At 43.9% G+C, this 18111-nt stretch overlaps 1 protein-coding gene and 1 pseudogene across 1 annotated transcript in view; both read left to right on the forward strand.

Moving 5' to 3' along the window:
* Positions 1-15281, forward strand: part of STAG3 (STAG3 cohesin complex component) — a 28143-nt gene extending 12862 nt beyond the window's left edge. The window contains exons 8-33 of the mRNA XM_070411504.1: positions 1506-1579; positions 2392-2515; positions 2995-3093; positions 3306-3385; positions 3715-3822; positions 4084-4198; positions 4352-4457; positions 4648-4751; positions 4995-5087; positions 5212-5301; positions 5554-5754; positions 5874-5944; positions 6048-6135; positions 6645-6725; positions 6808-6900; positions 7043-7211; positions 7335-7471; positions 8204-8305; positions 9023-9171; positions 9414-9542; positions 9642-9799; positions 12389-12563; positions 12835-12936; positions 13246-13330; positions 14640-14699; positions 14942-15281. Coding sequence (XP_070267605.1) covers positions 1506-1579; positions 2392-2515; positions 2995-3093; positions 3306-3385; positions 3715-3822; positions 4084-4198; positions 4352-4457; positions 4648-4751; positions 4995-5087; positions 5212-5301; positions 5554-5754; positions 5874-5944; positions 6048-6135; positions 6645-6725; positions 6808-6900; positions 7043-7211; positions 7335-7471; positions 8204-8305; positions 9023-9171; positions 9414-9542; positions 9642-9799; positions 12389-12563; positions 12835-12936; positions 13246-13330; positions 14640-14699; positions 14942-14950 — 2802 coding nt within the window. The 3' untranslated portion in view covers positions 14951-15281. The remainder of the gene's footprint in view (positions 1-1505; positions 1580-2391; positions 2516-2994; positions 3094-3305; positions 3386-3714; positions 3823-4083; positions 4199-4351; positions 4458-4647; positions 4752-4994; positions 5088-5211; positions 5302-5553; positions 5755-5873; positions 5945-6047; positions 6136-6644; positions 6726-6807; positions 6901-7042; positions 7212-7334; positions 7472-8203; positions 8306-9022; positions 9172-9413; positions 9543-9641; positions 9800-12388; positions 12564-12834; positions 12937-13245; positions 13331-14639; positions 14700-14941) is intronic.
* A 2126-nt stretch (positions 15282-17407) lies between these two features.
* Positions 17408-18111, forward strand: LOC139008188 (CDC42 small effector protein 1 pseudogene; annotated as a pseudogene).

Below are 18111 nucleotides of genomic sequence, written 5' to 3' on the forward strand. Positions count from 1 at the left end.
TCTTGAGAAAGTATTTCCTAACTTTATCTTTATATCCACCTAAATCCATTTTGCTGCCTAGCTTCCATTCTCATTTTTCTCACACCAGTGACTTTCTAATCCCTATAGCCAATGAGCTTTTCTCAATCTCCCTTTTCCAAACTTCTATATAATTTGGTACTGATGATCTACCTTTCCTCCTTCCCCCCTCCCTCTCCTTTTTCTTTTAAATTTGAAATTTTCAAAAATTCAGAAAAATAGAGACACTGCTAGAACAACCACTATATACAAATTATCTAGACTTAACAACTAATATTTGCTCATTTGTTTTTTTACTATTTTATGTAAATTGTGGACATACTGGTATTTCTACCTAAAGACTTAAATATATCTTCTAAAGGATGACATAGTTATACATAATCCCAATACCATTTTCACATCCAAAAATACTAACAATGATTCCCTAATAGATTCTAATTCCAATTTATATTAAAATTCCCCCATGTGTTCCCAAATGGTTTTTATATTTGATTAGCTATAACCATGATTTAATTAAGAACTATGTGTTACATTTGGTTATTATGTGTCTTAAGTCTCTTTTCATCTTAAACAGAACCTTTGCCTCTCCCCATTTTCCGACAGTATACATATTGGCTTATTGAAGAGCTAGTGTTAGTTATCTTAAAGGATGTTCTTTTATAGTTCTGATACCCTGTAATCCTTGTAATTCTCCTTATAATTCTTTTTCTTTGGTATCTATTATTCATCAGTCTAGGTTTTCTTAATAGTAGCACTATTGACATTTGCAGGGGCTGTCCTGATATTGCAGGATGCTTAGCAGCATCCCTGATTTCTAGCACTAGATGGCAATAGTAACCCCCAGTTGTGACAACCAAATATGTCTTCCAACACTGCTGAATGCCCCTGGGGAGGGCCTCCAGTTGAGAACCATTAATTTAAATTTACAGGTGGCGAACCTTTTTTCTGCCAAGGGCCATTTGGATATTTATAACATCATTCATAGCCATACAAAATTATCAACTTAAAAATTAGCTTGCTATGTTTAGTCAAACAATTAACTCACCCCTAATGCCTTGGTAGGCAAGACCAAATGATTTCCTGGCCTTATACGGCCGGACTTTCCCCACCCTTGATGTAATCTCTTCCTTCTCTTTTTGCTACTTCCACATCTTCTGTCAAACAAACTACATTTACTAAAATTTCATTTTCTCACTTGTTGTTAGTCAAAAACACATAACTACCAGCTAGGGCCTCTGAATAGCCAAAGATGGTGAAAATAGCCAGGTGCAGAGGGGGATACTACTGTTTCCAAACATACGCCTCTGAGGTAGCAGTTGACTATACAGTTTCTTCCAGAATTAGGTTTAAAAGGAACATAAGATACCAAGGTTCAGACTGTTCTGTAATGAATAGAAAATAGGTGTAAGCCATACTTTTAAAATATTTTTGTGGCCTTATATTGCTGGTGTACAAGAGAAATCGACCTGTTCCTTCCTGTCCTCCAGTTCCAAGAGCACCAACAGGAGATTGAGGGGATGATGAATGCCCTCTTCAGAGGTGTCTTTGTACATCGGTACAGGTGGGTTAATGGGCTCTTCTCGTTGAAGCAGCTGGTCCTTGGTTAGAGAGTCTGTAGAAGTAACAAAGCCCCCTCCTTAACTCAGAATTATTTGTTTAGTCTTAGAACTAATGCAGCTAGAGCAAAAACTAACAAATATGTCAGATTAGTAAGGTTTAGTTTATTCCCATCTACAAAGGATCTTATAAGCTCTTCTGGGAAAGTAAATAAGGGGATAGGACTTTGCTGAATATTCTGCTCCAACTTTATCCAGTACCTTCCCTGTCTCCCATGTCCTGGGGCTACAGACTTGAGAGGATAAGAGCAGAGAGAGAAAAGGCAGGGATTTTCTGAGGATGTACAGCTTGGCAAGCCTTTTCCAACCCCAGCCTGCTGTTTCACTATGCTAAAGGTGGGGAGTTTTATACTGTTTAAAGGCGGGTAGAATTAAGTAAAAAAAAAAATTCATCTGTATTTGTTTCTCACTCTTATCTAGATTTTAGCCTATACCTTTTCAGAACCCTTTAGCTAATTTAATCCTTTCTTGAAGTGGAGGTAAAACACACACACACTATTTGGCCTGGTTAAATTAACTTCCAAAATCAGTTTTTAAAAGGGGCAGGGAGGATAAGATCAACTATTTTATGGGCTGGTAACAGAAGGAAAATGTTTACTTTTTATCTATCATATTTACATCGGGAAGAGTTGATGAAAGGCATGGTACATGGTGTTTAATCAAGAAAATAAATTCTATGACAGGGAGATTATCTGGTACGATGGAAAGTGAATTTGGAGAGAAGGTGATAAGGGACAATTTATCTCTCTATGCCTAGGGATGTCCTTCCTGAGATTCGTGCTATCTGTATCGAGGAGCTCGGGTCTTGGATGCAAAGCTACAGTAGCTCTTTCCTCACTGATAGCTATTTAAAATATATTGGCTGGACCCTGCATGATAAGGTGAGAATTGAGTCAGTTGCGTTTCCTCTATTCCCCTCATTCTTTTCCCTGCCCTAGGACACTTCAGTTTTTCCTAGTCCTGCCACTTAGGTGTCTCACTAGTCATTGTGACCAACCCATCAAGGCTCTGAACCTTGTATTGCGGAAGTAGAATAAGAAGGGAGAAGAACCTATCCAAGGAATAAAACACCGCAAAACCAGAGTAAAGGGGAGAAAGTAAAGAACGTTATTGATGGGTTGGTAATGCAGGTGCTAGGGTGATAACCAGAGATCCTTCTCATTATGATTGCTGGATTCTGCTGTGATCCTTTTATTTTTTAAATAATAAGATAGCTGTTCATTGTCTTTTAGGTACCTCAGAATCCTTGGTATAGAGGACACTGAGGTTCAGAATGAGTAATTTGAGGCAGGGGGAAATACAGAGGCCCAGTGAGGATGAGTAGAGGAGTAGTCAGTCATACTTCCATTTTCCTCAATAGCATCGAGAGGTTCGTCTGAAATGCCTGAAGGCTCTCAAAGGGTTGTACAGCAACCGGGACTTGACTGCACGCCTAGAGCTCTTTACCAGCCGCTTCAAGGTGAAATTGGGACAGTGCTTGTGTGCTCGGTTCCTTCCCGTGGCTCTCATTGCCCCACCTCATCTTTCTGTTTCTGTTGCTTAGATATACTCGTATCTGTAGCTACCCTAGCATCTGCTTCTACTCTCTTTCTTTAGGAATCTCAAATCTAAAAGAACATGATTTGGGGGATGGATACAGTGAGGTTTCGATCAATGTTTTCCTTCTTGCAGGACCGAATGGTTTCCATGGTCATGGACCGAGAGTACGATGTGGCAGTGGAGGCTGTCAGATTGCTAATACTTATCCTTAAGTGAGTCCTGGGAAGTGGGGAAGCAAGCATCTCAGACTCTTACCTTTCCATCATCATACAGGTCTTTCCAGGGTACTGTCCCTCCATCTAGCATAGGTTGACTCTTCCTTATGTGCAAGTTAAAAGACATAGATCATTTCTTAGTTGCAAGAACTCCAGGGGGAAATTTTTCTGTCTTCTCTCTCTCCATACTCCTCTGACTTCCACACTTCATTTAAAAGTACTTTGTGAGTTAATACTCATTGTTTTTCATCTTTTTGTTTCTATCCTTAGTTGTTCTAGAAGACTACATCCATATCCATCTGCTTTTTCTCCTTTGCTCTTGACAGGAACATGGAAGGGGTGCTGACAGATGCAGACTGTGAGAGCGTCTACCCTGTTGTGTACGCCTCTAACCGAGCCCTGGCCTCTGCTGCGGGAGAGTTTCTGTATTGGAAGTGAGTGGGGCTCCTTTCATGTGTTTCTTTAACACCATCCTCTGTTGTTTTCTCTCCCTCACCTGCTGCTGTTCTTGCTAAGGATGCCCCATACCTATTAAAGTCTCTCTCAGAGTCTTTTTCCCTCTCAACTCCTTAGGGCTTTCCTTAGGTCTGCACCTCTTTTCTTTTCATACCTCTCCTTGGTTTACTACTATTTCTTCCCTCTATGGTGATTATTTCTTCCCATGCTGTGCCTTTTCCTTGTGTCCATTCAATCAGGCTCTTCTACCCTGAATATGAGACAAGAACAGTGAGTGGGAGAGAGCGACGCCGAAGTCCACACGCCCAGAGGACTTTCTTCCACCTTCTGCTGTCCTTCTTTGTGGAGAGTGAGGTGATGTGTAGGAAGGAGCTGTTTGGCTGTTGTGCATAAGAGCTTCAGATAGAGAAGGATGGGAGCTGGCACCATAGGAAGGAGGGACATGGTGCCACTTCTTAGAGTTTTATAATGTAGCTTCAGTAGCTTAATGTATACCTTCTTCCACAGCTCCATGACCATGCTGCTTACTTAGTAGACAGCCTGTGGGACTGTGCAGGGTCTCAGCTGAAGGACTGGGAGAGTCTGACAAGCTTGCTGCTGGAGAAGGACCAGAGTTCGTATCATATGGTAGCCAGGGGTGGGAGGTACCTTTCACCTCCTAGTAGGAAACCAAGAGATATTTCTTTCTTGTATTGTAAAAGGCAGAGGTGTAATGGGCATTGGCGGCACAGGGGTGGGGGAAAACGCGGAGATGGAAGGTGGCTAATCTATGATTCTGTGTTTTCATCCTCCTGCCAACCCAGACCTGGGCGATGTGCAGGAGAGCACGCTGATAGAAATCCTTGTGTCCAGTGTTCGGCAAGCTTCAGAGGGTCACCCGCCTGTGGGACGGGTCACTGGGAGGAAGGTATGACATGAGGGGTGGAGTGGGTTGATTGGCAGTATTACATCCAGACAGGTATTATCCATCTTTATCCTTTCTCTGCCCCTCAAAGAATTCCATTTCCAGGAAAAAAAATCTGAAGGGAGCTGAATTCTCTTTTCCTTCCTAAATAGATAAGATTGTGGGGAGGAGAGAGATACATACATGCCCTCTGGGCCCAGTGTTTCTCCACATCTTTCCCACATCCCCAAATGACTCTGATTCCAGGGCTTAACCCCTAAAGAACGTAAGATTCAAGCGGATGACAAGGTGAAGCTGACTGAGCACCTCATTCCCCTGTTACCTCAGCTCCTGGCCAAGGTAGAACTGCCCCACTGTCAGCATCTGGGAATGACAGGGTGGAAAGAAAATGGTCTCTCGCGAGGAAAAGGAGTAAGAATTAACAACATATTAGTTAATACGTTGGTCTCCCTCTCAATCACAGTTCTCAGCTGATGCAGAGAAGGTTGCTCCCCTGCTCCAGCTTCTTAACTACTTTGACCTCAACATTTATTGCACCAGGCGCTTAGAGAAGGTGAGGAGGAAGATGTATTTCCTCTACCTTTGTGCTTCCCTGTTAGGGCCAAAGGTGCTACTGCTAGTATCTGGTTCTTTTCAAAAAGCCTGGGCTTCAGAAAAATCAGTCTTCCTTTTCTTAGGTATCTTGTCTTTGAAGTTTAATACTTTCAACCCAATTTCTTACCTCCCTCAGCTATACTACCCTCCAGAAGAGTGGTCCTCCGCAACTTTCTAACAGCACTAGCTTCTGCCCCCTTTTTTCTCTCAGCACCTGGAGCTGTTTTTACAGCAACTCCAGGAGGTCGTGGTGAAGCACGCAGACCCAGCAGTGCTTGAGGCTGGAGCTCATGCCCTCTATCTGCTCTGTAATCCTGAGTTCACATTCTTTGGCCGAGTGGACTTTTCCCGCAGCCAACTAGTGGATCTGCTCACTGACCGTTTCCAGCAAGAACTTGAAGAGCTGCTGCAGGTAGGAGTGGACTGAATGACAGGACACACCACACTCAAGTGGGAGCGGGCCACAGACAGGGAAACTGGATCAGTGAGTTCTTGGGGAAAATCCAGTTGTGGACCTTCTTTCGTCCTCAGTCGTCCTTCCTAGATGAGGATGAGGTATACAGTCTGGCAGCCACTATGAAGCGCCTCTCTGCCTTCTACAAGTGAGCCTCTTCCTTCCTCTTCAATTTCTTCTGTTTTCTACGGAGTTGACTCTTCTTGTTCTGTTCTAGTATAACATTTCCCTTTCCTTCTTTCCCCCTCAAGTGCTCATGACCTAACTCGATGGGAGCTCTATGAGCCATGCTACCGACTCCTCCGGAAGGCTGTGGACACAGGAGCAGTTCCTCGCCAGGCAAGTAGACAAGTTGGAGATATGGAGGCAGAGAGGAGTTTTTAAGGGCCCCATCTCTTAAAAACTCCCTCAGGAAATTCCAGTTCCAGAGATGTGGATTAGACCACAAAGGAGGAAGATCACATGTGCATTGTCCTTCCATTTCACTCTTGGAAGGTGTACTGCACTTTCCAGTGCCTAAAAACAGCTATCCTTTCGGTTTCCTGAGAGTCAAGGATAATAATGCTGAGAGATTATAAAAGACTTCAAATAAATTGGGGAGAGGTGACATTTTTACTCAGGATAATAATATCTGAAGATTGTCTGAAACCACTTCTTTTCTACCAAAAAAGGAATTGGATCTCCCCTAATCTCATTTTTTCTCTTCCTTCCCCCTTTTGCCTCTTTTTACTGCTTTGTGTGTACCTCTCCCTTCTCTCTCTCCCTTCCTTACTCTATCTCTCCCCCTCCCTACCTTCCCCTTACTCTCCTGACCCATCCCTCATTTTTGTAACATTTGGTTGTTACAGGTGATCCTGCCAGCCTTGACTCTTGTCTATTTTTCCATTCTCTGGACACTAACCCACCTTTCTGGATCAGGTGCTTCCCAGGTGAATATGGGTCTGAGTAGGGGGAATGGGAATAAAGGAGCCTGTGTCTTCATTCTTTCCCCTGAAGCCACTGTCTCCACAGAAACAGCTATTGACTTTGAAGGGCAGGATGGTAGCCTTCTGTGAACTCTGCCAGAGCTGCCTCTCAGATGTGGATCCTGAGATCCAGGAACAGGTGAGCATTTAATCAAGTGGGACCAAGGAGACAAGTCTTTCCATGGTTTGAGGGATCCCTTTCTAAGGAGAAATTAGTTGTGTAATTTTGATCTTGATCAATGTTTTGTCCTTTTTAAGCATTCTTTTTTCCCCCCTAACAGGCTTTTGTCTTATTAAGTGATATACTCATCATCTTCAGCCCTCAGATGATTGTGGGGGGACGCGATTTCCTTAGCCCCCTTGTCTTTCTTCCTGAAGCCACTCTCCAGTCTGAGCTAGCCAGCTTCCTCATGGACCACGTCTTCATCCAGCCTGGAGAAATGGTCAAGGGTACAGGGATTCTTTACTTGGGGCTCAGGAAGGGTCTAGGGCTTGGGCCTGCCTCAGGCAAATAGGACAAGAGGCCTAAATCTGTGATTCTGATATTTCCATTCTGTATTTGATATGAGCCAGGTCATTCCCAGGAGGATCATTTACAAATAGAGCAACTGCATCAGCGGCGCCGCCTCCTGGCTGGGTTCTGCAAGCTGTTGCTTTTTGGGGTGTTGGAAATGGATGCAGCCTCAGATGTTTTCAAACACTATAACAAGGTACAATGAGGCACCAAGCTGATCACAGGCATGAATGCAGACACTGTAGCATTAGAAAGGAGAGTGGGAGAGATTGTAGTATCACGGTTAAGGGAGAAGTAGGAGGGAAAGGGCAATAGGAGTTTAGAATAAAGGAACAAAGAGATTTCATAGTAAATAATTATGGGGGGGAAGGTATTTGGGAGGAAGAAATTCATTGGAGGGAACATATCCATTTCTGTGAACCCAATCTATGGAATGGGGTAATCTAGGAAGGAAAACAAAGAATGGAAGAGGGATCAATTTTCACATGATATCTAGATGTGGATCTCAAGTTTCCTCAATCCACCATTGCATTGATTTCTGTTTAGTGAGTATCTATGTGCCAAACACTAAGAGCAAAGCCGTGAACAGAATAGACAAAGTTCCTTGTTCATGGAGCTTCTCGTCTAGCAGTGTGAGAAAAATAGTAAAGACTTAAATGCTGGATAAGAGTACGCACTAGCAGACTTACTATTCTCCAAGAAAGGGGCTCAGAGCAGAGTTTCTTCCCTTATTTATTTGCCTAAACTCTGATTTATTTGGGGTTTTACACCTCTTGGCTAGAGATAAGGTCTAGTCTAAGTTGTTTTATATGTAGATTTATGTTTCCCTACCTGATTGACTTTTGGAAGGAGACATAATTAGGAATGTGAAGAAGAAACGGTCTTCTCTTGTAGTCAAACACTGTCTTCTCCATTTCCTCTCCCTCAGTTTTACAGTGACTATGGTGACATTATCAAGGAAACATTAACTAGAGCAAGGCAGATCGACCGAAGTCATTGTTCCCGAATCCTGCTGCTGAGCCTGAAGCAGGTACTTCCTTCTGCCTGGAGTGCCCAAAACTATGACATGCCCTTCCTATAGGATACAGATTCTCTGTCCACCCCCAGCCCTTTAGGATATGAAATCCTTAAGAGCAGGAACTTTCTGATTTATTTTCACTATTGCTTTACATGAAGGTCTCCTTCATAACTACTAGACACATAGAAAGTTTTTCTTTTTTAATCCTCACCCAAGGATAATTTTATTGCTTTTAGAGAAAGAGAAACATTAATGTGAGAGAGAAACATTGATCAGTTGCCTCCACAGTGCACCCCGACGGGGGATCGAACCCAAAACCTTTTGTTGCAAAGGACAATGCTCCAACTAACTGAGCCGCTCTGCTAGAGCTGAAAGTATTTTTTAACTGACAGGCAGCTTCCATCCTAACTCAATAGAAATTTAACTATTAGTTGGGACTTAGGAGTACCAATAATAAAGTGATAGGGAATTTCTAATTTTTTTAATCTGTTCTCTTTAACCTCCTTTGGTTGCTACAGACAATTTTATTTATTGTTATAGAGCAGGGGTGAAGGCTTTCTCTGCTGCAGGGGTCAGGAGTAGGGATAGTGTCTGGGAGGAAAGAAAGAGTAAATGTAAATGACAACATCCAAAGTCCTTTAGAATTTCTAGGCAAAGAAGGGAATGCTCTATTTCTCTATTTCCACCTGTTCCTCCATTTCCCAAATGTATCCTGTCTCCTGGACACAGTTGTACACAGAACTGCTGCAGGAACATGGGACCCAGGGCCTGAATGAGCTTCCAGCCTTCATTGAGATGAGGGACCTTGCACGGAGGTTTGCCTTGAGCTTTGGACCCCAGCAGCTACAGAACCGTGACCTTGTGGTCATGCTACACAAGTAAGCCAGTATTGGAAGTCAGTGCTCTTGAATATTCCTAAGAGGGCTAACCCAAAGCCTTTATAAGGGAGAGCTGGGAGTAAGGTCCTGGAGGGAGGATAAGCACGTTGAGAAGGAGCAATCGAGTTGGTAGATGGGTAGCTGAGGGAGACAAGCTGGGGACAGGAGGAGGGTATACTTGGACAGCTCTGCGATGGAAGTGGGAAGGGACTATCTTCCTAAAATAATTCTGCTCATCCAAGGGAAGGCATCAAGTTTTCCTTATCTGAGCTTCCTCCAGCTGGCTCCTCCCGTCAGCCTCCAAATCTAGCATTCCTGGAGCTCCTTTCAGAGTTTTCCCCCCGACTTTTTCATCAGGACAAGCAGCTACTGTAAGTTATGGATGAGTGGATAAAGAAGTGGATTAGGGAAGAAGGGGATGGTGAGGGCCCAGTGATCACTTCAGCTTCTTCATCCCACCCCTTGCTTAGACTGTCCTACCTGGAAAAGTGTCTGCAGCGTGTCTCCCAGGCACCCAGCCACCCCTGGGGTTCAGTCACCACTTACTGCCACTCCCTCAGCCCTGTAGAGAACACAACAGAGGGCAGCCCTCAGGGCTACCCCCACTCCAAGAAGAGGCGCATTGAAGGTAAAGTGCAGTGTGTGTATGCTGTGTGTATAGATATCAGGGGCCCCAGCACTACTTCCTTTATTGCCATTACCTGGATAAGAAGCATATGGTCTTTAGCCTCCTTCAAACTATTGCCTTTGGTTAAATAAAAAATATTTCATTGAACATCTACTATCATTAAGGGTACTAATTTTTATCAGGGTCTGTTTAGCCAACTGGAAATAGCAAACCTCTATGAAAAATCAATTAGAAAGTAATGATGAAACCAAAGATTGAACTAAGAAATCTGTACATTTGCAGTGCCCTTTCCTAACATCTTTTATTCTGTTATTTTACAAATTTCAAATATTTTTACACAACTTTCATGATTTTTTACCTTCAGGTCACTACTTATCATATCATTTACCTAAGGCTTTTTCTTTAAACTGATTTTCTTATATAGTCTCATCTTAAGTGATATCCTAGAAATCACAAGTTTGGTGTGCTAGTATGTTTTCTAGTGTACATTTAAAAATATTAGTCATCATTGATTGGACTGTCGGGCCTTGGAGGGAAGGTAGGGGAGGGTGGGGATAAGGGGGAGAGATTAACCAAAGGACTTATATGCAAGCATATAGGCCTAACCGATGGACACGGACAACAGGGGGCTGAGGGCATGAGCGGGGGGGATAGGGGGTAAGGTGGGGATAAGGACACATATGTAATACCTTAATCAATAATATATATATATATATATATATATATATATATATATATATATATATAAATAAATAAATATTAGTCATTCCTCACTCTCCCCATCACCCAACCCTAGGCAAGACCACTAATCTACTTTGTATCTCTGAATTTGCCTATTTTAGACATTTCATGTAAATGGAATCATATAATATGTGGCCTCATGTGTCTGACTTCTTTCACTTAGCATAATGTTTTCAAGGGGTCCTCAAACTTTTTAAACAGGGGGCAAGTTCACTGTCCCTCAGACCGTTGGAGGGCCGGACTATAGTTTAAAAAAAAAACTATGAACAAATTCCCATGCACACTGCACATATCTTATTTTGAAGTAAAAAAACAAAACGGGAACAAATACAATATTTGTATTTGCATGTGGCCCGTGGGCCATAGTTTGAGGACCCCTGCTTTAGCATATATCAGTACCTCATACTTCTCTATGGCTAAATAACATTCCATTGTATACATAGGCCACATTTTATTTATTCATCAGTTGATTGACATTTGGGTTGTTTCCACTTTTTTACTTTGATGCATAATGTTGCTGTGGACATTCATGTACAAGTTTTTGCATGGATATATGTGTTCAGCTATACCTAGGAGTGAGATTGCTCAGTCATATGGTTACTCCATGTTTAATGTTTTGAGGAACTACCAAACTGTTTTCCAAAGTGCCTTCATCATTTTACAATCCCAACAGCAATGTATAAGAACCCCAGTTTCTCCACATTCTTGCCAATACTTGTTATTGTCTGTCTTTTTTATTTTACTCATCTCCCAGTGGTAATGAATTGTGGTTTAATTTTCATTTCCCTAATAACTAATGATATTAAGCATCTTTCATATGTTTATTGACCATTTGTATTATCTTATTTAGAGAAATATTCTAATCCTTGCTTCGTTTAAAATTGGTTTGTCTTTTTATTGTTGAGTTGCAAGAGATCTTTATATATTTTAGATACAAGTCCCATATTAGATATGATATTCTCAAATTTTCTCCCATTCTGTGGGTTGTCTTTTCATTTACTTTATCGTATCCCCTGAAACACAAAAGTTACTAATTTTCGTGAAATGATAGACTGGAGGAAGGAGGAGAAATGGCCAGATACTGGATATATTTCTAAGATGTCACTAATAGGACTTCCTGACAAACTGGATGTGTGATGTAAGACAGAGGAGTTGAGGATGAAACCCAAGTATTTTGGCCTAACAGTTGGAAGGATGGCATTGATAATAAGTGAGATGGGGAAGGCTGTGAGTGAGATCAGGGCTTTGGTATTAGCCATGTTATTACAGGTGGAGATGTTGGACAGTCAGCTGGGGATAGGAATCTGGAATTCAGGGGAGAGGCAAAAGCTGGAATGAATTTGGGAATTTCTATTTAAGATGTGAACTTGAATGGCTAAGGAAGCCAGTGAAGGTGGAGCAGAGGAGGTGCCCAAGGGTTGAGTGCCTCCATTAATAGGCTGGGGAGATTAGAAGAACCCACCTGGAGGCCCAAGTTTTCCTCTCTGGGGTTACAAGATCATGGGTGTGGCTCTTTCCTGTTGTCCTCCACTTAAGCTAGTAGCAGTTCACTTTCCAGGTTCTTGGTTTCTTTGTGCAAGCATGGCCATAAGAAGGGAAGGTAATGGAGATGTGAATATTTACATGGTGGCAGCTGGAGATGGAAAGAGCTAGATATATGTACTTCTATAAGCCTTGTTAGTACATAGGGCTACACTCATATTTTAGTCATTACGTAATGAGGCCATATAGGTTTTCCATTCGCTTCTTAACTTTTTCTAACCAAATCCTGGGCAGGTCTTGAAAAGTAAGAACATTTGTGGCAGTACCTGGTCTACAGTTAATATATGGACATCTGCTTCTTTTCAGGCTCCTCCAGGCAGCACAGAGAGGACATCTCTTCATCCCAGGAGGAAAGCCTACAGCTGAACAGCATCCCACCCACACCCACCCTCACCTCCACAGCTGTGAAGAATAGACAGCCCTTGGAGGGGCTGGAAGAGATGGAAGACGAAGGCAGCTCAGAATCAGAGTTTACTCAACGGTGAGGACTGAGGGAGAGAATCTGGGAGTCTGATTTGCCACTTTGGTGTCTTGCCATCTCTGTCTTACTGTTTTTGTTCTCCCCTACAGCACTCCCTCATTCTTGGGTCCTTATGCAATCCTTTCCTCCTCCTTCTTTTTTTTTTTTAGCTTTACATTTTATCTTTTTCCCTATACTCTGAGCTTTTCTCCTCTTTAATGCTGGCCACCTTACCTCCTCTTTTTCCCTTTACTTTTATTTACTGTCATTGATCCTACATTATTCCCAACAGCCAACTCCTTTCAGGCACCCAGAGGTCAAGGTTCTTGAGTCCACGGCATTCCCAGACTCCATTCAACCCTTCAGGTCCTGGTCTGGGTAAAAAGCTGACCCGGTGAGCTTTTCTTTTCATCTTCTATCTTCACTTCAGATCTGTTACCCACAATGAAGGGATTCTCCCCTTATCCAATGCTTCTATGCTGATGCTTTTTGGAATTGTTTTAGCCACTGAACATTTCCTTCTAATATAATGTGGAACCCTAATATGTAAAACTAATAAGGTTAGGGCTGCTGATTAAAGCAGGAATGGGAACCTAAAGCCCTGCTTTATTTACTGCTTACCCCTGCTCCCCTGGGGTGCCTCTGAGACACTCTCCGGAGCCTTTAAAGAACACTTTGGAAACCTCTATACCATTGCCCTCAGACTCAGCCTTATGGAAGAGGACGAAGACAGAGGAGAGGTAGAAACTCAGCATGAGTCAGGTGAAGAATGGCAAGATCTAGACAAGGTGAGTGGACCCAGCATTCCCTTCTCCCTCTAGAACTAGAGGCAAATAGGAGAAAGAGAAACTACAGTGATTCTGCTCTATCAGTCCTAATGATGCCTTTGTCTCTGAACGTTACTTAGGACTTTTTGAAAGTATCACAGAGTAAAGGAGGGAGGTTTGAAGTTGCTTTGCATTTTGCTAGGACTTTATCTTTATTAAAGAAATAGGGAAAATAAATTTTAAAATACCAAAAACTACTGGAATAGCATTCCTCCTCTCAATCTCCAAATAAGCATTCTTCCTCTGAATCTAAGAAGTGAAAGGAGTTCTAGAACTAGAGATAGAAGGTCATCTAGTCCAACCTTGCAGCCCATTCATTAGTCTCTTCATAATGTATGAGCACAGGCACGGCAACATGGGCATCCTGCCTTCCTTCCTGTCTTTTAAAGGGCTCCCCACTCTGTTCCTCCACTCACTCCCTTTTTACCCCAGCCTGATTGCTTCCCCAGGAGGAAATGCTGCCAGTCTAGTAGGAAAAGCATGGTTTCACCACTTTATCAAGTTAGCTCTTTAACCCCTCTGAACCTCCTCATCTTTAAAATGGAGCTTTTACACAAAATTCAAAATGAAAAAATACAGAAAGGATTATAAACTGAAAAGGATTATGTGTCCACTGCTGATATTATTCTGCTCTCTTATCTGTTCTTTGAAGAGGGAGAAAGAATGGAACTAAGCAGTGGAACGGAGGTCTTATGCTCAGAAGGAAGAAATAGACAATGACATATTTAAAATATATATTTTATTGATTTTTTACAGAGAGGAAGGGAGAGGGATATAGAGTTAGAAACATCGATCAGCTGCCTCCTGCACACTCCCTACTGGGGATGTGCCCGCAACCAAGGTACATGCCCTTGACCGGAATCGAACCTGGGACCCTTGAGTCCGCAGGCTGACGCTCTATCCACTGAGCCAAACCGGTTAGGGCGACAATGACATATTTAAACCAGAGACTAGAGAGCAAGGTGTCTATTAAAATTCTGTAGTCTTTCCTAAAATCCCCTCAGGGAAAATTCCGTTCTCAGGTTCCAAAATGGAATGAGTTTAAAGGACTTAGTCTGCAGGTCAGAAGAAGAGGCACTTCTCTGATGACTTTGGGAAGTCTAGGTTTGAACCTCCTGCCCATCCTGCTTTTACTAATCTTCCCTTCCTGACTGCTTCAGAGACCTACTGCAGCCCTTACACTTGTTATTGGACAGGAAACTTTGTGATTGTTTGCAATGTGATGGGAATAGGGAAGGACCTTTCTGGCTTTTGACCACATTCTCTCTAGCACTCTTCCCCCCATGAGCCTGGGCTGGACCTCTTAGATTCTACAGAGCTGAACATTGAGGTGAGTGGCCCCAAAACAGACTGTGGAAGGCAGGGTAAGAGGAGTTGTGTGTCCTTGGGAGATTCTGGCAGGTAACTTGTGTATCTGTCAGATAGGTGGAAAGGCCACAGCCCATGGCCTGCCCGCTCAGCTGTGTCCAGAGCTTTAGGAGTAGCCCTGGGAGGAAGTCAGGAGGGCAGTTGTCATCTGTAGGACCATGCAGTTATATCTTTGCCCTGTGCCTTTCTTGTTTCTCATTACAGGATTTCTGACATGACTCTGCGTCCCTTTCCATCTCCACCCGACACCTCAACAATATAACCACTTGGAAAAGGCAAACAGGAAAAGGAATCATTACTTCCAGGCCCTGCCCCTGGTCTCTGAGGGAAAGAAGAGGTGGGCTTTGCCTTTCTAACCTATACTTTCCCTGATGCTGTTGTCATAGAGAAACCTTAAGTCCCATCCTTCCTAATGCACCCTGGCTCTGTCCCTCTATGTTTGAGCAGAGTGCCTATTCCCTACTGTGTTTACAGGGGTGGGGCTTCACCTCAGTATTTGAGTTGAATGGAGAGAGCCTAACAGTTTTCCTATATTTTTGGAACATCTTTCCCAGCCTCTTTTGTGCCTGATTATTAGCTCAATAAACACGTTTGCATCAGCTGCTTCTCAGGTGTGGCTTGAGATTATTAAACTGATGGAGATCAGGTCTTTGCTAGTGTCTTAAATGGCCCTGCCCAGCCCCATGGTGTGTATAGATATGACACTGCACACACCCCAGGTGCTTAGTAGTAGTATACTGGCTCTCAAGGATCTATTGCTTGGTAACTGAGAAGCTGGGTGGGGCAGAGAAGTTCAGGAGAGACTGGCTGCCTTTGACTACGTTTATCTACTGAGAACAGTTTAGGCTGAAGAGGAAAGGTAGTAAGTATCCTGATCGGCTGGAGGGTGGACCTTTCTGTCCCATCTACACTGAGGCCAGGCCAGCCCATCCCACATATCTTGGCATCCTTCACGTAAGGGTTCTTTCCAGGGGTAATTTCATGTCCTCATCCCAAAAAAACCTGTAATAATTTGGAATTTTATAGACTCTCAATATCTGAGAGATAGGAGGTAACTTAGAAGTTATTCTAAATGTCCAACCCTAAAATCCAAGCCTTTGACATCACCTTCTCCTTCATCCTTGCCTTCCCAGGTAGTTCTCATCAAGTCCTGTCAAGTCATTCTCTAAAATGTATCTCTGATCTATTTTTTCATTGCAGCCATCATCTCTCCCCTAAACTGCCATAAAATAACCTTTGGAAATTGGCCTCCTTGAAACTCTGACTTGTTTGTTCTTGCCCTGTGGTCTCTCTTTTCCCTCTGACAAGCAATCAAATATATGAAGACACTGTCACTTTCTACTTTGCGTATTTTCTTCTGTGGTTTAAGAAACCCTTCAGTCTCTCCTTTTATTTTTATGCTTATTTATTTATTTTTAAAAATATACTTTTATTGCCCTAACCGGGTTGGCTCAGTGGATAGAGTGTCGGCCTGCGGTCTGAAAGGTCCCAGGTTCGATTCTGGCCAAGGGCATGTACCTTGATTGCGGGCACATCCCCAGTAGGGAGTGTGCAGGAGGCAGCTGATGGATGTTTCTCGCTCATCGATGTTTCTAACTCTCTATCCCTCTCCCTTCCTCTCTGTAAAAAATAAATAAATAAAAAATATTAAATATATATATATGTATATGTATGTATGTATGTGTGTGTATATTTATAGACGTTTGTTGATTTCAGAGAGGATGGGAGAGGGAGAGGGAGAGAGAGAGAAACATCAGTGGTGAGAGAGAATCATTGATTGGCTGCCTCCTGCACAGCTCCACTGGGGATCGAGCCCGAAACCCCGGGCATGTGCCCTGACCAGGAATCGAACTGTGACCTCCTGGTTCATAGGTTGATGCTCAACCACTGAGCCACGCCAGTTGGGCTAATCTCTCCTTTTAGATATGATTTCCAGTTCTTCCCTGTCCTGGGCATCTGCTTTAATTTCAAGTTCTCACTGTGGCCTCCTAGGCTGAAGACTGCCATCCAGCTAGTGGTCTCTGCAAAGGAACCGTGACTTCCTGTGATCAGGTCACTTAGCTAAACCCATTTCTTCCATCTTCCCCTTTCCTTCCCCCTACTCTCCCTCCCAGATAGAAGCTGGAAATTGGGTTTGTGAGTGTCCTTTGGGAAGACAGCCTACCAGTAACCTGAGGGCACAGTGCGGGGAGCAGTTGACACATTCAGAGACCTTTAGCCTGTGTTCAGTTGGAACAGCTCCAGGGAAAGGAGCCTTTTCTATGGGATCTGGGAACAGAGTGGGAAAACTGAGTTGATGATATAGAGATCACTAAGGATCCAGGAGGGGAAAGATTCCTGAGTTATTTAAATACCAGCCAAGCTGAGGGTATTTCACAAGATCAAAAGAGAAACTTGATCTGCTGGCCCCGCCCTCGGCTCCCCGCCGCACCGAGGAACGAGCGAGCCCGGGGACCCCACACTGGCAGGCACCGAGCGGGAGCCCCCCAACCAGCTCTAGCCGGGTGCCTCGATGCGGAGCCGGAGCCGAGCAGGATTCCAGGCCTGAGGAAGAGAACCATGCGCCTGCCTGCCCACCTCACTCCCTGGCCCTGCTGGTTTCTCAGGGTCTGAGACACGGGCCTTTCCTGCCCAGCTGAGGTCCCGAGGACTCTCCTTTCTCTAACCCCGTTCTGCGGTGTGAACCCAAGGGGTTGTGACACCTGAAGGGAGTGAGGAGTGGGCGGTCAAGGCACCAGGGCAAGAGCCCTCTGGGGCCTCGGGCAGCAGAGTGAAACTGGAACCATCAGGGAACATGAGTGAATTTTGGCACAAACTGGGCTGCTGTGTGGTAGAGAAACCCCAGCCGAAGAAGAAGAGGAGACGGATCGATCGGACCATGATTGGGGAACCAATGAATTTTGTCCACCTGACTCACATTGGCTCTGGGGAGATGGGGGCCGGAGATGGACTTGCCATGACAAGTGCTATTCAGGAGCAGATGAGATCCAAGGGAAACCGAGACAGGCCATGGAGCAATTCTAGGGGCTTGTAGCTCCAACAGGAATGTTTTTACTGTCTGAAGTCTCCACGCTGTGCCCAGCCCAGAAGAGATACTGCCTCCACCAGATCCTCGGAGAACCAGTGTCCTCAAGGCCCCTTTTTTTCCTTATCTGCCTGATAGTGCCTCAAAAGGCTTGGGGGCTGGACTCCCCCCTCCCTCCTCTGGCTGTAGCTCCTCCTGGAGATGGGGTCAAGGCAGCAGGACTGACCAAGTAACTACTGGTTGGCCAGAGGAGCTCAGCTGAAGCCCTGGACACTCTCAGATCTGAAATGGGAGTTTCTGGAAACCTGGAATGAGTTCCTCCTCCTGAATGACAGTCTGGGTGCCACCT

The sequence above is a fragment of the Myotis yumanensis genome, unplaced genomic scaffold (assembly GCF_028538775.1).
Source record: "Myotis yumanensis isolate MYYU_CA2020_CCGP unplaced genomic scaffold, mMyoYum1.0.hap1 SCAF_4, whole genome shotgun sequence".
NCBI lineage: Eukaryota > Metazoa > Chordata > Mammalia > Chiroptera > Vespertilionidae > Myotis > Myotis yumanensis.